The 21,071-nt window shown below is 50.6% G+C and overlaps 10 protein-coding genes across 10 annotated transcripts; 7 read left to right on the top strand and 3 right to left on the bottom strand.

The window, feature by feature from the left end:
• Positions 1 to 892: 892 nt before the first annotated feature.
• IAQ61_000128 (uncharacterized protein) lies at positions 893 to 2,797 on the bottom strand (the record flags this gene model as incomplete). Its single annotated transcript, XM_066094542.1, has 4 exons — positions 893 to 1,654; positions 1,767 to 1,890; positions 1,947 to 2,162; positions 2,220 to 2,797. The coding sequence occupies 4 exons, from the start codon at positions 2,795 to 2,797 to the stop codon at positions 893 to 895; spliced, it is 1,680 nt and encodes a 559-aa protein (XP_065955395.1).
• A 186-nt stretch (positions 2,798 to 2,983) lies between these two features.
• On the top strand, positions 2,984 to 3,463 carry IAQ61_000127 (uncharacterized protein; the record flags this gene model as incomplete). Its single annotated transcript, XM_066094541.1, has 1 exon — positions 2,984 to 3,463. The coding sequence occupies one exon, from the start codon at positions 2,984 to 2,986 to the stop codon at positions 3,461 to 3,463; it is 480 nt and encodes a 159-aa protein (XP_065955394.1).
• A 1,623-nt stretch (positions 3,464 to 5,086) lies between these two features.
• On the top strand, positions 5,087 to 6,440 carry IAQ61_000126 (uncharacterized protein; the record flags this gene model as incomplete). The annotated part of the gene is made up of 2 exons (XM_066094540.1): positions 5,087 to 5,614; positions 5,714 to 6,440. The coding sequence occupies exon 2, from the start codon at positions 6,096 to 6,098 to the stop codon at positions 6,438 to 6,440; it is 345 nt and encodes a 114-aa protein (XP_065955393.1). The 5' UTR covers positions 5,087 to 5,614; positions 5,714 to 6,095.
• A 1,504-nt stretch (positions 6,441 to 7,944) lies between these two features.
• On the top strand, positions 7,945 to 8,279 carry IAQ61_000125 (uncharacterized protein; the record flags this gene model as incomplete). Its single annotated transcript, XM_003835233.1, has 2 exons — positions 7,945 to 8,166; positions 8,223 to 8,279. The coding sequence occupies 2 exons, from the start codon at positions 7,945 to 7,947 to the stop codon at positions 8,277 to 8,279; spliced, it is 279 nt and encodes a 92-aa protein (XP_003835281.1).
• A 916-nt stretch (positions 8,280 to 9,195) lies between these two features.
• On the top strand, positions 9,196 to 9,920 carry IAQ61_000124 (uncharacterized protein; the record flags this gene model as incomplete). Its single annotated transcript, XM_066094539.1, has 3 exons — positions 9,196 to 9,228; positions 9,339 to 9,838; positions 9,896 to 9,920. 3 exons carry the CDS (start codon positions 9,196 to 9,198, stop codon positions 9,918 to 9,920), a joined length of 558 nt encoding a protein of 185 aa, XP_065955392.1.
• A 526-nt stretch (positions 9,921 to 10,446) lies between these two features.
• On the top strand, positions 10,447 to 12,611 carry IAQ61_000123 (uncharacterized protein; the record flags this gene model as incomplete). Its single annotated transcript, XM_066094538.1, has 5 exons — positions 10,447 to 10,672; positions 10,731 to 10,933; positions 10,984 to 11,315; positions 11,376 to 12,465; positions 12,543 to 12,611. 5 exons carry the CDS (start codon positions 10,447 to 10,449, stop codon positions 12,609 to 12,611), a joined length of 1,920 nt encoding a protein of 639 aa, XP_065955391.1.
• A 1,611-nt stretch (positions 12,612 to 14,222) lies between these two features.
• IAQ61_000122 (uncharacterized protein) lies at positions 14,223 to 15,310 on the top strand (the record flags this gene model as incomplete). Its single annotated transcript, XM_003835230.1, has 2 exons — positions 14,223 to 14,451; positions 14,544 to 15,310. 2 exons carry the CDS (start codon positions 14,223 to 14,225, stop codon positions 15,308 to 15,310), a joined length of 996 nt encoding a protein of 331 aa, XP_003835278.1.
• Positions 15,311 to 15,433: 123 nt separating this feature from the next.
• On the bottom strand, positions 15,434 to 16,479 carry IAQ61_000121 (uncharacterized protein; the record flags this gene model as incomplete). The annotated part of the gene is made up of 2 exons (XM_003835229.2): positions 15,434 to 16,350; positions 16,446 to 16,479. The coding sequence occupies 2 exons, from the start codon at positions 16,477 to 16,479 to the stop codon at positions 15,434 to 15,436; spliced, it is 951 nt and encodes a 316-aa protein (XP_003835277.2).
• Positions 16,480 to 16,875: 396 nt separating this feature from the next.
• IAQ61_000120 (uncharacterized protein) lies at positions 16,876 to 17,928 on the bottom strand (the record flags this gene model as incomplete). Its single annotated transcript, XM_003835228.2, has 1 exon — positions 16,876 to 17,928. The coding sequence occupies one exon, from the start codon at positions 17,926 to 17,928 to the stop codon at positions 16,876 to 16,878; it is 1,053 nt and encodes a 350-aa protein (XP_003835276.2).
• An 811-nt stretch (positions 17,929 to 18,739) lies between these two features.
• IAQ61_000119 (uncharacterized protein) lies at positions 18,740 to 21,008 on the top strand. Its single transcript, XM_003835227.2, has 3 exons — positions 18,740 to 19,070; positions 19,121 to 19,744; positions 19,798 to 21,008. Exons 1-3 carry the CDS (start codon positions 18,984 to 18,986, stop codon positions 20,689 to 20,691), a joined length of 1,605 nt encoding a protein of 534 aa, XP_003835275.1. The 5' UTR covers positions 18,740 to 18,983; the 3' UTR covers positions 20,692 to 21,008.
• The last annotated feature ends 63 nt before the right edge of the window (positions 21,009 to 21,071 follow it).

Genomic DNA, 21,071 nt, shown 5'->3' with positions numbered 1-21,071 from the left:
CTAGCCGAGCATATTCGTGATGGTCGTGAGGCCAAGGGGGGTTGTCACGTGGGCGGAAGTCAGGAAAGTGGTATGTAGCATTCACTACGGTAAAAAATTGTTTACTGTAGAATGGTACGCTAGGGGTTTACTATATAGGTGTAAACTGACCTCGTGTATACCCGTAAATAGGTTTAAAGTAGTGGTTTACTTTTATTATAGGTGGTTTAAATTAAGTATAAAAAGTAGTTTTATATCTATTATTCGCTATAATACCTAACTAAGACTAAAAGGGGTAGAAAAGATTAGCTTCACGCCATACGCACATATGACATAATAATGAGTCATGATATTTTTACTAATAGGAGGTGGTGATAATAGAGGTGGTGATAGAGGTAGTGGTAGAGGTGGTGATAATAGAGGTGGTGGTAGAGGTAGTAGAGGTGGTGGATGTAGTGGTGGTAGAGGTGGTGGTAGAGGTGGTGATAGAGGTGGTAAAGAAGATTAAAGAAAGGAGGGGTAAAATACTTAAATAGTTAGTAGGAAACTAGTTATTACTAATACTAGTAGATTAATAGAAGTAGAAATAAAAGTAGTTTACTTTTGTGGAATACATAGTATAATAAACCCTATTTAGGTTTACTTCTTCTACCTAAACCACTTCTTGGTCTACTTTAGATAAATATGGCTACTGTAAACCGGTTTTGTACTGTAGATATTGACAGCCTCTCATCATGGCAGCGGACATGAATCTTCTTGTTGGTACTCGAATCACGTGTTGCAAAGATCGAATTCATAGTATGAATAGTATGCAAAATTATCTCTTTTGAAGGCTTGCGCCCCTGTTTAGTTTCCAGTGTACGAAATGCGCCTCCCAATGCATCGCTCTATGTGCACAATTTTTGAACAGATATTATCTACACTGCACTGGTTCGTCGGTACCCAAGGTCAGCTTCGAGGTTGTTTTAATAATGGAAATGAGCATAACGGTGCACCCGAATGCGACCACAGCTATAGCTGCGTATGTTTGCAAGCTCTTCTTCGCCAACTTGATATAACAAAGCGGCGGAAGGATGAAGGCTAGTGCGCAAGCCGAAGTTGCGCCAAATAATTCAAACACAATGCCCAGGTCACAGGTAAGAAGTGAGAGGGTAAGAGCTGAAATGACAAGTGCCGAGGTGAAGATGAGATGTCGGTTAGGATGAAAGGGCTCGTCGGGAAACCAGTAATTGTTCATAACCTCTCTGCAGACAAAGGCCTCAAGGGGTAGGGTTGTGAGCATGTTAAGGCCGAAAAAAAGACGAGCAATGTTGACCATGATGTTGTCATTGGGAAAGTTGCTTAGAACGTTGCCCATGGTCTTGTCACCGAACGTCAAGTATCCTGACAGTGCCATGACGAGACAAGCAACAAGAGAGATACTGGTGCTGTAATGTGTGACACGCGCAAAACGATCGATGGTCGGCTTGCGGAGAGATCCGTAAATGAGGAGACTGTTGTGGTGGCAGACGAATGCAAAGGCTATGACGCCTATGGCCTCGAAAATGCCTGAATGAATGACAAGGGAACCGCGTAATGGGCCTTTCAATTCAGGCGGTACGCGGAACGACTGTGTGACGACAGTCAGTATGATTATGATCATGCTAACAAGAGCTAGGGCACTGGCTTTGGCAAGCTGGTGTGGGTTAGCACTAAGATCTGCACTAGAGTAGGGGCGTATTTCCCTTGGAGATATCACGGTATAGTGATAGTGGAAATGAGATGCCCATAATCAGAAGGAGCATGACAGCACGTCGATTGGAGAGGAGCCACAGAAAAGGCATGTCGGTCAACGAGGGAAACAGATGATCCATGACTTTGGGTATAGTGTCGCCAACAATGACGCAGAAGGCCACCATGCCACCGAAGGCACTGCGCAGTGTTAGCTATTCCTTATCCAGGGCATGGATCGCGGACTCTGGACGTACAACAACCATTGTGCTAACGATATAGCGACCAGTCCCGACCTGCCAAAGCAGTGTTGGACTGTCGCCTGGAAGGAATCGGTGCCGCTAAGCTTAGAGTTGATGACGATGAGGCGGATAGTCCAGTCGACAATGACGGTCAGTACGATGAGGAGAAGAGTGCCTGCGACCAAGCCAGCGTTACGGAGGGCGTAGGGTTGGCCAATGATACCGGCGCCTCTGCTACAAGTTAGCCTTGGCCAGGCTGCGTCCAAACGCAGGTCTCTGCTCTCTCACATGATGCTGTTGGCCATGTTCATGAAGGCGCTGCGCATGCCACTTCGAGGGCGCGCGCTCTCTAAGTGGTCCTCGGGGTTGAAAGCCTGCTCTGCTACCGTGACTGTGGGCGCTTGGATGCCCGTAAGCAGAGGCAGTCGCTGAACCCTCTCCCGGCCATCGTATGCATGCATATAGTCGTCATCATCCTCGCCGTCCAGCTCTAGCCAGCCTTCTTCGCCGCGGTCTGTTCCGCCTGTTCCATTCATGGACCGCCTCGGCTCCTCGAAGCGCACTCGATTCGGCGTGCGTGGGGCGCCGTCAAGGCGAGGTTGTGCAAAGGAAGACTGGCGCTTGATTTGGGCCCCAGGCCGAGAGCCAGGCAGGGCGGGCGAGGCGGAAGCGGTGCGTGAGGAAGACGACGGTGATGGTGATGCAGGTGGGAATGCAGGTGGAAATGGAAACGGGGATGGAGATGGAGATGCGGAGGGAGATGGAGACGGAGACGGCCGTGGGCTCGCCTTGGGCTCGGAATCAGACGGCAGCTGGTGGAGGAGGTTTTGGTCTTCGCTCGACATGACATGGGCGGAGTGTGTCATGGCATTCTTTCGTGGTGTGTCGAGTAGGTCGAGTATGGAGGATGACGGTGGTAGAGAGAATAGTACCGGTATATCGAGTCTGGTGGGCCGAGTCTGGTGGGCCAATTATCGCGTGGGTCGAGTTATATGGGTGAAAGGGGGTTTATGGGTTTATGGAAAGTAGGCACATAGTATTGTGAGTACCATATGGAGAGTATGTCTGGTGTCGCCGTTGGTTCAGACTCCCCTGTTCGTCTTTGCTCTTCACCTGCTTGCGGTAAGGCGCAGGGACCACGTTTCCGGTACCGTGCCATGCATGTGTGTCTGTCTGTGAATCTCCGTCCCCATCTCATTGGATCTCGCAGGCGCCATCCCCGTCCAAATCTCCAACCTCCAACCTCCAACCTCCAACCTCCAGCCATCCATCGTCGTCGAGTCTGTTCTCTTTGCGAGCTGCATCTGGAACTACTGCGTGGTTTGCCCTCTCATCAAGCTTGCTACCATGTCAAGTCGTCAAAGAACATGCACTACTTGGGCAAATGCGGTCCGAGTCCAGGGACTTTCTTACGAATCTTCGAAACATGGGGCCCTTCTGATCAATGGACTTCTTGCCATTCACCATGCCAACCCAAATTCATCGAGGAAACATGGGGGGTTGAGATGCGGTCAACAGTCCTGTTCTCGTAGGCTCACAAGCGCATACTCGCATACATGACGCTGCCATTTGGTAGGGCCTCGCCCACCTGTCAGTCTTGGCCGGATGGTCTAACTTCACTGGCGGCCCATGCGGAAAGTCCATTGTTCCTGCTTCACCCAGTGAATGTTATGGTAAGCCTCGCATCCGTGCTCCGTTGTTGTTGGCGGGCCGGAACATGTATCGGCTCGCTACTTTCTTGCGTTCCCCACACATGGTCCACCTCGAGAGACCACAACCCGCACCACAACTACACTTCTTGCTCGCCTCAAATTCGATAGCAGTGCATCGACTTGCTTGGCAGGTATGTCAAAGCGACTTCAGATTGTTTCTAGAAGCTCATCACCACTCGCGGAGAGGTGCGTTTGAAGCGGTAACTACATAGCGCGTCGCAGCTCGTGCAGCAGACCTTGTCAACAACAGCCACAACAAGCTGTCGAAGAGTAAGTAGTAAGCCGAAACTCTGCCTTTCTCATCATCCCTACATGTACATGTGGGACTCGAGAACTCGTCACGAGTGCTCCATTTGTGGGCCTGGCGCCTGCGTGTTGGCGGTTCGGATGATCTTGTCGCCCATACAGCTACCACTATCAACAGTCACCCTATTCCAAACTCTTGTCCAAGCGCATAGTAACACTTCACCGGCATCACTCTCCTACTCCCGGAGGCCTCGACCATCATCGTACTAGAATTTTCGCCCTCCATCCTCTTGCAGGGCACTCAACTGTCGACCATTGCACTTCTCGGCCCCATCGGCGACCATCCAACAACAACAACCACATCTGCACTCATGTATTTGCTTCAACACAATCCGGCTGCTTTAAATGCATACTCATGCCTACCCTGGACTTGCGGGGCGGTCTACTCAGTGTTCTTCGTTAAGTAACAAGGGCCCTCGTCGAATAGTGAGGATAAAGACATTCTTGGTATAGAACACACTAATCCAGACAGGAGCTGGATCACAGTTGTCTCATGTCACAGATAGTTGGAGACTAGCCCTGAGCTGCGACTGCAGAATCTGATGGCAGCTCGAATAATGAGCCATTGTATGATGCCAAACATAACAATTTTAATCGAAGGAAAAGCGATGGTGCGAACATCGGGACATGGCAAGAGAAATAATCTCAGAGCAAGCTTAAGAGCCAGAGGGCTGAAGCAAGGTGAGATCGCCCTTTTTTCGAGATTTACGCGATTCGTAAATACCTTTTCCTATACTCAGCCTTGATCAACTGGAGCGCCTCCACATAGCGGCTTCTGTTCGATCATGTCCTGTCCAGGAGACAGCGCAGCCAGGCCAACATGAGTAATCATTCTCGCGGTGGCGAGCCTCTCGTAGATTTATTCTTTTCTCAACTCTCGACGGCGAGAATTAGAGGAGGCACCCCGCGATCGCCCGCAGTAACATACCAAAACCGGTTGTGGCCGCTCCACTCCATACCGATTTTTGGGTTCCGTGCTCGGACATTCAGATCTTCAGATTATGCTTTGACCTGAGCCCTGGTGCAAAGGATTAAAGGCGTTCCGTTTGAGCAGTGCTGACGCTTGATGTCAGAGTAAGCGCTCGGAAGACCTAGACGATACTGGTACAGACAGCACTAAAGGAGCTGAGATCGTAGAGCTGCGCCGGAAGTTGTACGAACAAGCCCGAACAGGATAAGAAGAAGCTGGCTGCTGACAGTGACAAGAAGAGGCTGAGGGAATCTGAAGGGTGTTTGGAAAACAACGACAGGTCCTCGTCTGTCGAAATTTGGGTATGAGTCATGTTGTGGGCACCCTTTGCGACGTGACACAGGCGATTGCGAGTTTTGACCCTGAACGTCAGTGCCTCGAATGCTTTCTCTTATTCAGCATCCAGACATCGACGAAGAGGTGCGATATCGAAGCATCTTGCAGCATCACCCGCGACAATCTGATCGTTCGAGCCGGCCCTATTTGACTAACCTTTCTTTCTAGCATACCTCGGAAGTCTTTCCAGGCTATTCCTTCGACTCTGAGCTCGTGGCGTCATTATCACCTTTATCATTATGATATTCGGATACGCCCATTAGGGACAAGTGTGATCATGCGATCGCACACCTCCCAATCGCGTGATGATGACCTTGGGTCTTACATGGCTATGCTTCTAGACGAAAGCATTTTTATGGGTGAGCAAAATTAAACCCAGCCATCTTTGCAGCGGGATGGGTAGCTGAAAAGCCCACGGCTGTGTTCAAAGCGGACATGAAGTCTGCTAACCCAGCCAGATGTTTCTTACCCCTGAACATCGTCGATTTACCATGTTTTCTTCTCGATCAGAGAATGCTTGCCCGTCTCATGAGGACAGCTTGAAGAAATGAAGCCTCATCAAAATTCAGCCCCTGGGCGTGGTATGTTAGCTATCTTTATTGCCACTTGCATTAATCCCCTCGGCTTTCGCAGTCATGGACAATGAAAACACTTTGCGACCGTGCTGTTATCAGCCCAAGCCGTGCGGACGTCCACTAGGAAGCGAGTCGAAGAAGCGAGAACCGCAGATGTAGGATGAAGCGCGAAAAGGGGGACATTTTTGACTAGGTCGAGAGGTGGGAAACTTCCGCATCGGCGCGATCCTTGCCGACTGCACATGACGCCACCCCGGTCTCCCCGATGCCTCTTTTCTTTTCTGTGTGCCCCATGTGCTCTCGAAGCAACGCATACCAGCCTTGTATATTGTGGTACGGTGGCTCACAGCTTGTGTGTATCTGGGAGTTCATGCTAGTTTATGGCACGACGTCCTGTAGAACAAGGCGAACAGCCGTGGAGTCGAGTGGACGGTTCGCAACCGAGGCAGCGTCATGGTCGACAAAAGCGGTACGACGAAAAATAATCACCCTACGGATTTCCATCAGCATCAAAAGAGACCGGGATGGAAGGACTGAGCCGGTACGCGGAAGGCGATGCCATAGAGCCCGAGCTCCCTATTGCGCCGCCTATGTTCGGCTCACCTTTTAGACCAAAAGTATGGTATCACTGGACTTGATATACAGAAAGACCGTCCGAAAGATTTGGTTGGCATACATATCCAGTCTCTCCTCATTAAGATGCCATCGTCGGGGGTACGCAACAGCTGTGGCGACACCATCCTGTGCGCTGTGAAGCACCCGAAGATCGCTACTCCAGAGACGATTGGAAATAAGAAAGAATACTCGGCCACCTGGGAAAGTCAGCGAATGAGGCCTAAAGGCTGAACGGCAATTTTTTGGCCTCGCCTGAGCTCGCAAGCTGTTGCGCCGCCGCGCGAGGCACTACAGACTGAGGGGATGTTGCCCATCTCTATGCTTGCCTTGAAAAAAAAATCGCAATCATGGAAACCATCGTATGCTTTTTGGCGATTCTTTGGTTGGTGGTTGTGGCACGTTGTTGTGGTGTTGCGGTCCAAAGATCCCGCACTGAAAACTTTGTTTGATAAACAGCAGTAAGCCGGCTGCACAAAGCGCATGCGTGGTATAGCCTGGCACCGTCCAGCAACAACAGCAGCCTGCAATTGGGAAACGAAAACAAGTTCACAGCAAGTCGCAATTTCGTGGCCTCTGCATATGATTGTCGTTCCGTACGGCCAAAAGCATTGGATGGTCGAGTTGATGCAGCAGTTTCGAGGCTGCCGTTACTGACCTACTGGCATTAGGCTATGGCTTTGTCGTGTATGTGTCTGAAAAGCCGCAGAAGTGCTCAGGCACAACAACTTCCAGTCGATCTCAGCATGTTCTCCATTCATGAGGAGCGTTCTGTTTTGGAGTTTCTACAAGTACACGAAAAGGACGCTCTCTTCCGTCTCTACATAACTCTGTCACACATCGTCCATCCTGCAAATCTGCTTTATTTACGATGAATATGGGGCCAGATCCATCTCACGTATCTCTTTTTCCAATTCGGACTGATCTTCGTCCCCCCCCCCCAAGGCCATCTTGTCCTGCGCCATTGTACAACGAATCCCCTTCTGGCACAAGTGCAAGCGTTTGCGTCCGGCTTGTCCATATCCTCGTACCATATGTCAGCAAGTTCTGACTCACTGTTTCCTTGGTTTGTGTTTCATTACGATAAGAGCGCATTGGCGGGTCCTTCTTGAAGGTGACTCGGGCGTTGCGACCTTCATGCTGAGTCCATTGACGAGCATATGGAGTCAACCAGCTTATGGTTTGAGTAATTTTCCTGTGGGGGATGAGTGCGAATGGCGAGCCCAGTAGGGTTTGCAACAAGTCAAGGGCCACCAGGGCATCATGATAGCATGTATGCTGCTGTCGCTGGCATCCAGTATCGCCTTGGCAACGCCGTAACGGTGCGCAGGGGCCTCCCCAAAAAGCCTACTTAAACCAAGCAGGTCCAATTCCTGTCACAATCATTGGCGAAACCAGATATTTGACGAAGGTCACAACTGAGAAAGGACTTCCATCCACTCTCAACACCACTCTCAACACCACTCTCAACACCACTCTCAACACCACCATCACCGCTTAGGATGAGCACCGCGGATCCTGCGGGATCGACCCCTCCTCCCGGATTGGAGTGGCTCCGCGAATGGGCAGGCAAATACACGAGCTGCATGATAGTCGAGCACCTTCGTGGCCAGAGCGATGTCCCGTACGACCAGCTCGAATGGTTCATCCAGACGGGCCTCGGTTGGGACAAGCTCTCCGGATGGGAGAGATCGATCGGCCTGGTGGACACTTGGATGCAGATGGTGCGTGTCCTACATTACCAAATATAGTATTCAACTGCTGACTTGCCATCTACCAGACCGACGACGAGCAAACCCGCTTGGTGCATTTGGTCAAATTCGCGCGTGGCTATTAGGAGACAGCAGCATTATCTGCAAACACGATAGCTATGACAACGATGACGACGAAGATGACGAAGACAAATGACTCTTGGGTGGCGGACGGAGGTGGAAAAGGCGTCTGACCTTGGGAGGGTACCTGTGCGCTTCGGCACTTCACTCTGAATGAATTCTCTTCTCTCTTGCTCTTTCTTTATCTCCCCAACGGTTGTATGCAGAGTGATATATCCATACCCAACCGTCAAACTTAAGTATTTTGCATCACCCTAAATCCATCGGCCGCTCGGGAGAAGAAATTCGTAGCCTACCTGGTAGGTGATACAGCCTGCATTCGGGATCCATTTTCTTTTGGGCTATTTCTTGGATGACTATGAGAGCTGGTTCAGCTAGCTTTTTCTTGGGCCTGATTGCTACAGTAGTGAGAGATGATCAAGTGTGTTGATGCAGATGCTTGGTGTCACATGGGGCGCAATGGAGGTATCTGGCCGACTACTATAGGATGAGAGTATAGTAGTGCAAAAAATTAGCTGGTGTTGTAGCCCACCCGATAATTCGTATTTTTGTATGTGGCAGAATCCCACTAGATACCGGTAAGAGGTGAATGTTAAATACACAACAGCAATCTACACCTCGTCTCAATGAGCTATCTCAGATGGCCTTGGAGCTTGAGGACTTAGTTGAAATATGGTTGGAAGCTTTCAATACACTTTCATTCACGTTCATGGTGGATAAGTGGATCAGGGTGTAAATGGGCGAATCAGGAGGCGGGATTATGAGAGCCGGCGTCTGCCGTCTTGGCAGTCGTCAACCTCGTCAACCTCGCATCACCAAGCGTGAGGCACTCGCAAAGGCAAACCAGTGCGTAACTCGACCATCATAGCCCATTGGTCCATTTGAATTCTTCGTCGTGAAGCCTGCGACAACACGGCCAATATGGCTTCCAAGAAAGTCGCCACGACGTTCTCTGTACGCTACACACCTGATACAAAAGCTCGCGTGGTTATATCCAACATCTACATGCGCTGCACACCGCTACAACTTGGACAGGGAGCCTCAAGCTGACAGCGCGTATGCAGAAATACACCGTCCAGCCCACAGGAATCTTCGCAGTCATCAACAGGCTCTTGGCCATTGACCCAAAGCGCTCCACGGGTGTTCCTCTGAATCCACAATTCCGCAATCCTCCCCCAGGTGGCCAGGACCCCAACGCCTACGATGACCCCATCACTGTACCTGCGGGTGACATCGCCGAGAATCCATATTGGAAGCGCGATGTGCGACGGCGATACCCTAAGCTGTCGACCATTACCCAGGCCGATGCCGTAGCTCTCCTACAAGTAGGGAGCGCAGCGGCGCCAAAGCAAGAGTTGATTGGTGAGGCGGGATCAAAAGAGCTTGTTGCTGCTCAAGAGGAAGGATCCAAGGGACTGGCTGTTGCATTTGAGAAGAACATGGGCTTGGCCAAGGATGTATTAGGTCCTGGTGGTATGCCCCCCCTACCCAGCGGCATGCACACGAGCGGGCCAGCGGGAGCCAAAAGATATGAGCTGGAGAGCGATCAGTCCTATGGCACTGCGTAAGTTGGCCGACTGAATCCGTTTCTGACTATAATACTGATGTGCTTGCGACACAGCTACCCTTGCCGGACATTTGCATGATGCAACACGCGCAGCAAATCCGCGAATATACCATAGTGTACTGCACGTATGATAAGCCCTTTTTTCATAGGACTCGGCTTCCAACGGTCTTGTCATATTCAATGTGATTTTTTATCTATCTATTCGTATTATGTGACCTTGCTGTCTCTGGGTCCTTGCCTTCCCCTTCCCTTCGCCTTTCCTAGCCCGCTGTCAGCTCCATGTCTCCTGTCTGTCCTTAGGCGGCGGTGCTGCTTCCAACGTCTTCCTCTTCAAGTCTTTGATGGCAATCTTCATCTTGTTGGCTACCCTTTTCTCGGATGCAAAGCTCGATAATGTGTTAATTTTTTAGGAATACATAGCCCTAAACATTGAAGGTACCTATCTCACAAAGTAGGCAGTCGCGGGCCACATACCAAAAGCTTGGCGCACACTTCGCGACTTCCCTGGTCTTTATCTGGACCACATCGACCCCACAAACCCATGACCCCATATAGTGACGACTCCTTGCCTACCATTTTCTCTTTCAAGCGCTCGTCTCTCCGCTATGAGCGCTGAGTCGACCAAAGCGCTCGCCGAGCAAGGCGCCGCTCCCCTCAACTTCATCTATGCCTGTTCGCTATGTTGTGCCACCTTTGCTGATGTGTACGAAGGCTACAACGACTCAGTCCAAGGCCTTTCCGACGGAATCAACCCCAAGGAGCGGCTCGTAACGAAACTTTATCTTGCCACGTGCTGCCATGTGTTGTGCAGCAGCCATCTCGAAGGTGGGGGTGAGTGTGCCGACAGCCATAGCCACCGGCCAGGAACACTGACCTAGACCAACCGCAGGACCGCCGTTCCACCCTGCAGGCCAGCGACCCAGGGCGCCATGTCCAGTCTGCATCAAGGAAAAAGCCGACCGCGAAGTCCGCGAGCTCTACTCGGTCCGTGGCTTCAACAAGGATGAGTATGACCCCCAGATTCCACCGTCCTGGTTTACCGCGCCACCTTTCCGGTTGGACGGAAATGGGAAGGAAATGGAGGCCCTACGCGTATGTTTCAGTCAACAGAAGGCGACCGAATCCGTATTGACTTGCTATAGTTCCAGTACATCGCCCTGATACGGTACTGCCAGAATACACACGCAACTCGCAAAAGGATGCAGAATGCCCTCGTCGAGGCTGAGAACAATCTGATCCGTGTGCAGAATCTTGTATCGGAGGAATATGCAAAAGGGTTGAGCCTGCAACAAGAGAATCAGCAGCTACGTCGCAAACAGTCTGATCTTGAAGGATTGGAGAACCAGGTACAGCAGTCGCAGGTCGAAATCGAGCAATATCGTAGCTTGGATGTCAACCCCCGTGACTTAGAAACCTTCAGGGCCAATAAGACAGCGATTCGGCATTACTTGAAGCTAGTCCCAATGCTCCTGGAGTAGGTATTGCTCTGTCCATCTACCCACAATACTAATGCTGATTATCTGACTGTCTACAGACAAAACGAGAAGATGAAAAGGCGCCTAGCATCACTTGGTTTCGCAATGGCTCTGAAGCCTATCACAAATTTTCGAGAATTGGACCCAAATACGTTTGATAGCGACGAAACACTTCCGGCGAGCGATACTGCCGATGTCGGTGTGTTGGCGCGGAAGACTGCCTCTAGCCATACCGCTGGGAGGTCAGCTCATACTTCAGGACGAGCCGCAACGCTTTCATCAAGTCCTTCCAAACAACGACCCCGGAAGCGGCAGCGTCAAGAGTCACCCCATTCCGGCCAAATGGAAGGTGTACATCCAACGAGCAGAGATGCTATGCCGCCACCTCCTAAACCCACCTCGAGGATGCAATCTGTGCGCAAGCTAATTCCTATCATTCGGAGAAAGTACTCTTATCAAGGTTCTACGTCTCAAATCGAAGATGTCAACCAAAGCTCTGGTGACATATTTATGGTCGAGCACGAGCATGGGAATTTGCAGAATATTCCTTTCGGCTGTCGAGCACTAAGCAATGGTATTCGTGGTCAGACGCCATACATGTCTGGCGCGTTGCCCGTTGATGAGCACCTTGGAGCGGCGCGTCCCAAGGACTTTCAGCTATCCCCGCTTGTGGATATACAGCGAAACAGATCAGATCTCAAGTCCCGAGAAGCTTACCCAGTGAAGGCAATGGAGCGATTCAATGACCATGAAGTTGTACAATTACCCACTAAGCCATCTTATATCTATCTCATGAACGGCCTATCGCAGCACGATGAGGTCGAGCCGGAGTTGAAAGACCCAAGCCAGGAAGATATAAGGGACTATAGTGGCGCTCAAGCGAGAAGCCAACATTCAAACAATCGTTCCAAGTGGCAGTTACCTGGGATTCCAAAGAAAAAGAGATCCTGGAATATCGGGCAACCGTTTCTTCCACAGTCACCTCAAAAAGCTCCTACGAGGCCCCAAAGTCAGATGGACCCGATAGACCAATATCACGCTGGCTCGATGGATGCTTCGGGTCACGCAGAACATGATCAGGTACCAGATGATCCGACTCTACCAGGTCCCAGGCGATACCGGCAATCGCCTCTTCAAGCAGAGAGTGTAGTAAGTCCATTCTTCAAAGGGAGTCTTCACGAGGCGCGACTTCATACCATATCCGGACTCGCTGAACCTCAATGCAGTTCAAATCGTTCCGACGCCTTTCAGTCTCAAGGGCCCAGGATGACCGTGGGCCGTACAGATTGGCATGAGCCACACACCTTAAATGGACTTTCATTCTTTGATTCGCCTGTAAATACTAGAAACCAAGTCATTCAACAGCCGTATGCATATAACCCGACAGAATCCTACATGTCCTCACGGCACGGCGCGAGCCGCAGTGTGAACGACCAAGGTTTCATCACTAGGCCAGACAAAGCTCATTCGCTATTCCCGCGCAACCGTGTGTATGGAGCCTCCCACGATCGATTAGGTGATTCTCAGCATGCATCTACACTTACTCAGCCAGCAACAAAACAGCCATGTTACAAGATGACCTCTAGTTTCTGCACAACGCGACACTATCCTGAAAAGTTGCCGATGGCTTCAAGTCGCTCACCCGTCCGCGTGCGACCTCAGTGGGAATCATTACACTGCACTGGTGTCAGGAGCAGTCGACAGTCCTTTCACAATACTGTTGGCTACCCTGACACTGGTACCCCAAGGAATCTTGTCTCAGATTCTGGACGATGCAGTGTGAGACGGTGATTTTATTCCCAGCCTGAGGTATCAAAGACCTGGGAAATTCAGGATATCCGGCATGACTACCAAAGGACCTCTCTGTTCCCTGGATCGGCTACGGACTCTAGCTGTCGAAATTTGACTGCCAGGTATCGCGCAATCGCGCGGCAGGCGTGTATCTGTGGCACGTACTAATCAATACATGGAATTTTGTAAACTGCAGTTTCATGATTAGTGTCCAAGAAGAAAATATACCGCCTTTGTTTCGTAGGCTGATAAGGCTGGAGTCCCATTATGAGCGAGATGTAATATCAAGATATTGAACAATCATACTCACATGATGCTCATTCAATTCCAGTATGTTGTGGCAAATTTGCACTCAACTTTGAGACGCAACACCTGTGTTTCCGACCATGGCTAAAGCTTAGCAACCTGGTGTCTAGCCCGTTCAAATACGGAGCCGAAACGCTGGGCTGATCCTAGCATTCCCGGCTTGGATGTGATTGAAGCCATGCGGAGATTAAAGACTAGCACCCAACGAGTAAGCTTTAAGATAATTAATGATATGCGATATGTGCCGAATACGCATAGAAGCCGCATTCTACGCGTGCATTGTGCCGTAACATCCCTGTATTTCACTCGTTCAGACGATGACTTGGCCATGTCTCGTGGTCACCATGAGAAGCGCGATATCATTGTACACTTTTCCCACCGGCCGGACAGACAGACATGTTCCAAGCGAAGCGCATTTTGCCCCATGTTGTTTTCATACGACAGCCACAAATGAAGACCCCTTGACTTCCCCGCAAAAATCGAAACTTGAGACCCACCATCTAGATCTGCCAAACTTCCTTTAATATATCGAAGCAATCTACCTGTGTATCAGCTTTGAATATTTACAATTGCTCTGCCGTAAGGCAAGCCATTATGCCCCTTTAGGTGATTCCAGCAGTAAGACCACTCGTTGCCCATCTAGAAACGGAGACAAATCATCCGTTCAGTACTGGAGCGATGCCGACAGTGTGCAGCCATGAAATCTCTCCACAAGTACAAATATCACCCAAGGATATGGTGACCTAGGCGGTCTCGCATTGCTTTGACGAGCAGACTTTTAAGCTTCGACAAGCAACGCTCACTACGGTATGTTGTTCGGCAACCTTCTTGCGCTGGCGGCCTTGGCCAGCACTGCTTTTGCAGCAACGTCGGAGAGACGCGCGACCAAGTTGAAATGGTTCGGTATCAATGAATCTGGTGCCGAGTTTGGCGAGAAGAATTTTACTGGTGTTTATGGCAAGGAGTACATTTGGTATGACCTAAAAACCATTGATCGATTCATTGAGCAGGGGATGAACATGTTCCGCTTGAACTTTTGTAAGCGCCACTCTCCCTTGCTGTCTGGTATATTCTATATTCAAAGAAGATAGCAAATACCGAATATGGGCAAAAGCTAACCTCTTCTCCAGTGATGGAGCGTCTGACACCCAACTCCCTGACTGGTGCCTTCGACCCTCTCTACCTGGGGAACCTCACCCAACAAATCGACTACATCACCAGCAAGGGCAAGTACGCCATGGTCCAACCACACAACTACGGTCGATTCCTTGGTAATATCATTACCGACACCGCCGGCTTCAAGACATGGTGGCAAAATGTGGCAGCACAATACAAAGACAACGAGCTGGTAGTCTTCGACACGAACAACGAGTACCACGACATGGACCAAAAACTCGTCTTTGATCTCAACCAAGCCGCCATCGATGGTATTCGCGCCACGGGGTCAAAGAACTACATTACTCCCGAAGGGAATTCGTGGTCTGGTGCATGGACATGGGTATCCTCGGGCAACGGTGCATCCCTTGTCAATCTCAAAGACCCTGAGAACAAGCTCATATACCAAATGCACCAGTATCTCGATCAGGACGGCTCTGGTACATCTGCCAATTGCGTCAGTGCTACCATCTTTAGCGAACGTCTTCGCGATGCTACGCAGTGGCTGAAGAGCAACAAGAAGCAAGGTGTTATTGGCGAGTTTGCGGGCGGAAACAATCCTCAGTGCATTAATGCACTGAAAGATGGTCTCAACTATCTTCAGCAAAATAACGATGTGTGGTGGGGCGCTATTTGGTGGGCTGCTGGGCCGTGGTGGGGTGACTATATCTATAACATGGAGCCTACGACTGGTGTTGCATGGACCGGTATCCTGCCACAGATTAAGAGTTACTTCGTATAGAGAGAATATCTTTGGGCTGGCTCAGAGTGAATCAGCCCTGTGGGGTTAGATTACAAATCATGTACTCCCTCGATAACACTTTGACCAGCAGAAGATCCTGTACACGAGCGCCTGATTTCAGGCTCACGACTTACCCTCCCAAGCCTTTCTCAGATACTCCTCCGCATCCCAAAATCTATACTGGGGAAATCTTTGATTCCACTCCCCACTTACATTCCAGCTCCCGTTGGCGATTGCCTGAAGAAACCAGATAACAAAGTCTTTGGAAAACACGTCTCTGCTCTCCTGCGGAACAGTGGGATGACTGACTTCTGGCACCCAACTAGTCTTCAATTGCCCCTGTGCTATATCTTCGCTGCTCACATGCTCAATGCTCCATTTGCCGCCGCGAATCTCTCTGCCCAGCGCAATAAGTTTATTGATGGTGGTGCTGCAGCCGCGAATGCCACCCACTTCAGGCCATGGTCGCGAGTCCTCTAAAGCAAGGGCTAACATTTCCGAATCATCAGAAATAGCAGTCAGAACTAGAGGATGCTCGCCATCGTCCAACACTATAGCACGCCGCTGTTCAAAGTCGATGAAGAAAGGCCATGTGAAGAGCTCGGGGGACAGTGGATGAGGATGTGCGAAGTAATCCACGAAGATGCTTGGCTGGAAAAGACAATACTCCAGTCCATGCAACATGCCCGTGTCCTTCAACTCGGCGAGATAACGGGCGATTGTGTCTTTGTTCTCATACGGAGGCACACCGGAGTTGTTCTTGATACCCCATTCAGAAGGAGCAAAACGCCGTACTCCTGCCTCGATGCAAGCATGGATGAGGTTCTTCTGCACAATGCAATGGGGATCTAGATGAGCGACCAGGAATGAGAGACAGACATCAAAACCTTGAAGTGCGGACGTTAAGCTTGTCAGATCGTAATAATCGATTTGTTTGTATGCGATGCCTGGTGAGGTCGTCTTGGGAAGCGCTCGTGTGAGGATGGTGATGTCATGTTTCCCAGAGGTGATGGAGGCTTTAAGCACGTTGGTCGCAACATCTAAGATGATGATGCTATTAGCTCAGTTTGCGCGTCAGATTGTGGGCCGTAGTTGATGAAGGATATCACCGAATTGCCATCGTACGAAAACATACTTCCTGTGCCACCAGCAACTGCTACTTTGACCATTTTCCATGAGCCAACCCAAATCTGGTGTTGTATGAAGAATATGGAACCACCCCTTCAATTGATTGAAGTATACCTGAATGCAGTTCGTTTCGTGATGGTTGCTCCGGTTTTGCTGGCCTTCGGTCCCCGCACATTTTCAACCCAGTCGGACCGATGCCGGCTATCGCCGTATGCGGCGAGAGAGGCCTCTATTCATCATCTTCAAGTCCTTGTATGCCGCTCTGAAGCATTAGAGACACCTTTGAGAAGCCTTTAAAAGGTGGACTCTATGCAGCGTATTTTCAGCAGTGTCGCCAAATGCTATCTGATCCAGACCCAAACATAGGCTGACTGTAACATGACAACTAGTATATCTGAGCTGTAGCGATGGCAAACCAGATGCGTACCCAGCTCTGTTCATGTATCAATGAGGGGCACTGATGGAAGTGGCTTCTCTGGTAAGGGTTTACTCGGCAAAGGTTTCATAGAAAGGGGCTCATCCGTGTATCTGGACGGTGCTGAGCTGCTACTACTGCCCGGCTCGTCCTGATAAGCGCCTGGCAGTAGTGAAGCCCCTTCATCAGCTTGAGGCTCATGTCTGAGTCTGTCCCAGACGTTGTCCATGCCATCCCAGAACATGAGCTGTTTCTGCTGTTGAGCCCAGAAATACAGTCTGTAGCCACCGATGACGAGCACTAAGGCCGCAATACTGCTAAGAAAGATGTACCAGAATATAAACCACCCGTTCCAGTGTATGAATCTGCCGAACGAGTTTCGCAGAGTGCCCGTTTTGCCATAGTCACCCCAATCTTCATCGAGGTAAAGGAATCGTTTACCTTCCTCTTGCCAAACATCGGCACCCAAAAATCGGCCCATGGTTTGCCAGATAGTGAGAGGCTTCTCTGAGGGAAACTTGTACGTCCCTGGCCCCAGCCGAAGATTGACAATTCTGTATTCGTATACGCTGCTTTCTTTGCTGCCTGCGCCAAACAAATCGCTTGCGCCGCCACTGTCCTTGGGCCCACCAGCTTTGCCTCGTTGGACCGGTGTTCCTCGGACAAGAAACCAGAGCGACTGTTGCGCTGCCTTGTCGAACTTCCAATGCGGGAACCCCGTCCCAGCTTTTCCGCCAATTACTTCCATGGTGACCTCCCAGTATCGTGTTGGACTGTGGTCCGCGCCGCCATGTTGGCTCGGTTCGACGGTGTAGAGATAGTCGATTTGTAGAGAAGAGAGACGGAGGTCGGTACACCATGCCTTGCATACGGAGTGTGTGTCGTCACCCTTGCAGTACGGGTCCGGGCAGGCAAGGCCAGAAGTGAGGTTCGCATTGGAGAACGGGTGTGGACGTTGAGTAACCCAGAACTGTGGGGGCGTTGGGATCGTTGGAAGAGGATACACAGTTTCATCGTTGAGCAAGATTGTGCGGTTGTCGGCAGCAAGAGTAAGATTGAGCAACTGCATGCACATGGCAGCCTGCGGTCAGCCAGCCACTATGATGTTCTTGTGGTGCCCCTCCCGAGTATCTAGGCGGATACGGTAGCAAAAGGCATGGACTTACCAGTATCTGATCCGTCCTCAGGGGCTTATGGTCGGCAGTCCACGAGGATTTCACATAAGGACAGTCGTGGCATGCAATACTGACTAGATAGGATAGGCCGGGTGCTATTGCAACAATGCTGTCTGCGGGCTGGGCGCAAGCTGCTGCGTGCTCGCTGCGGCCCTGGCAATCAAGAGGCGTATGGATTTCTGCACAGTGTACTACTATGCACAAGAGCAAGGAGAGAAAGAATGCACCAGACAACGGGGTCATTGTGGGTTGTGTGGTGTGTGGTCGCGGTGATGGTGATGGTGTTGTATGCGCGGGCGGAGCAGCCGAGTGCGCGATCAGCACGGCTTCGTACCGGTACGTACCGGTAGGTAGAGTCGATACGGTACCGGTACGGTACGGATACAGTTCGGCGCGGCCAGCATATCTCCACCAGCGCAGTGTGGTGACAGACTAACAGTACAGTAAGGAACATGGCTCCAGATTACTTCCCAGTTCCGGTGGCTCAGGGACGTTCAACATCCGTGCCATTCCTAGCAAACCATCATCAGCTTGCGTGACGGTACTTGTGTAGCCGCACATAGGCTAACATGTGCCCGAGTACCCGCCAGACCATGTGAATGCAACGCCAATATCCGCGCATTACCGGTACCGTCACGCTCCGCTACGTATAGGTACCCAGCGCTCCCGCATCAGCAAAGCCTTTGGGTTGAGAGCACGGCGCGCGGTGTAGCGAGATTTGGGGACTTGGTGTCAGGTTTTTCATGGCAAACGTCAAGACGCAACTTGGGTATTGCGGGGGGGTGCGGATGAACCAGGAAGTTTGCCTTTGTATTTAGATTGGACTGTTCCAGTGCGCTGCTGCTCCAAGTCGAGGATGTTTTGGCTCGATTGCGCCGAACAACGTTCTTGTGTATCCATGACCTTGGCTGAATTATATTGCCTTCTTGCAGTCATTGCATAGTCTCCCGTCAACATGGTATCCCTTTTCAACACGGCGTGGTCGCTCATAACTTCACCGTTACTGCTATTGGCCTACTTGTTTGGCCTACTGCTCCTCTACGTCCGTTTCCCCCATCTTCCATGTACCAACCCAAAACTAAATCCGGGCAGGTCTCGGCCATCATAGTATACCGCCTCACCCTACATCCTCTCGCAAAGTACCCAGGTCCTTTTCTAGCCAAAATCACCGACATCTACCTGGCATGGTACGCCTACAAAGGTAGCCGACATCTCGCCTTCCACCAAGCGCACTTGCAATATGGACCCTACGTCCGTCTTGGACCCAATTTTCTGTCCGTCAACACGGCGACTGGACTGAAGACAATTTACGGTTTCCGCTCCAATGTGAAGAAGGCTAGCTTCTACAAGGCGTTTCCAAGCACGCCGAAGGCTGTGAGCGTGCATTCTTCCATCGACAAGATGCAGCATGCGAGAAAAAGGAGGGTGATGAGCCACGCTTTCAGTGACCAGGCGATCAAAAGTCTTGAAAAGTACATATTGGCAAATGTACGTGTAGGCTGTGAACTCCTTGGCCGAAAGACCAGTGAATGCAGTGAGCTTCAGGAGAAAGATCAAGGCTGGAACGCAGCATGGAACGCGGCACATTGGTGTGAGTGGCTGGTCTTTGATATCATGGGCGACTTGGTTTTTGGCAAGGCTTTTGGCATGCTTGAAAGCCCTGCCAATCGGTTTGCTACGGAATTGGTTGGCAATGCGGCCCATCGACACCTGATTGTAGGTTGATGGTCCATGACGAAAGTCGTGAATGGAGACGCTGACTTTTGTAGTGTGGCACTCACCTCACCATCCACAACTGGCACCTGGATAAGTTGTTCTTCCGTAAAATTGCGGGTCAGCGAGCACAGTACATGCAGTACAGCAAAAGACAAGCCATGGAGCGAACCAAGCTCGGACTCGAGGCAGATCGCAAGGACTTCTTCTACTACCTCTTGAATGCGAAAGACGCCGAAACTGGCAAAGGCTTCACCATGGACGAACTGTGGGGCGAGTCGAATCTGTTGATCATTGCTGGTTCCGACACTACATCCACTGCCATGTCTGGCGCATTCTTCTATCTGGCGAACAATGCTACCGCTTTGCAGAAGGTGATGCACGAGATTCGCGAGACCTTTACGGATGTCGAGGAGATTGTGACTGGACCCAAACTCAGTGGTTGCACATTCCTACGGGCTTGCATCGACGAGACGATGCGAATGACACCCCCAGTCGCAGGTGCGCTACCGAGAGAGGTTCTTCCCGGTGGACTGGACATCGACGGCCACCATGTTCCTGCTGGTGTGGATGTTGGGGTGCCCATCTACGCCATCCATCACAACCCTGATTACTTCTCTCAGCCATTCGACTATATTCCCGAACGTTGGCTGTCAGACCCATCTGTAAACCCTCGTTACGACAGACTTGCAGCCGCGCAATCGGCGTACAATCCGTTCAGCATTGGGCCCCGTGGGTGTATTGGGAAGGGATTAGCGTATGTTGAGTTGTCGGTGACGATCGCGCGAGTGCTCTATCTCTACGACCTGAGACTAGCACCAGGTACCAGCCTGGGCGCTGGAAATAAAGATCTTGGAGCTGGGAGGACGAGACCAACGGAGTACCAAATTCAAGATGTTTTTGCAAGTAAAAAGGATGGACCTGTGTTGCAGTTCCGTGCAAGGTCATGAGTATGTGGTTTGAAATGATATGCACGAATATGGTGTGTATGCACTAGGTACGCACGAGAGAGAATGATGGGAACATGCTACATGTAAACTATCAATTTAATGTTCTTATCAATGAGACGAGCATTATGCGTAGCAGGCTCGAAAGTTGCAAAGTCTTTTTTTTTCCCTTTAGGTGCCATACCGGTATCTCTGATCGAAGCTCCACCGTCTTTTGATCTCGTGACAAGACTATGATTTGATACTGGGACCTATGACTAAGAATATTCAGCGTTGCCTATGGTATTCTAATAGTACTCTACGGTAGCTTTTGAATTCTATGGATTTATCTGATCATCAGTTCCCAAGATTACCTAGGTTGTCGTCATTGCCAAGGGCTAGGA

Source organism: Plenodomus lingam, assembly GCF_022343315.1.
Source record: "Plenodomus lingam strain CAN1 chromosome Unknown contig_1, whole genome shotgun sequence".
In the NCBI taxonomy this organism is placed as follows: Eukaryota; Fungi; Ascomycota; class Dothideomycetes; order Pleosporales; family Leptosphaeriaceae; genus Plenodomus; species Plenodomus lingam.
Note: the sequence above shows the minus strand (reverse complement) of the source record. Positions and strands in the feature narration are given on the sequence as shown.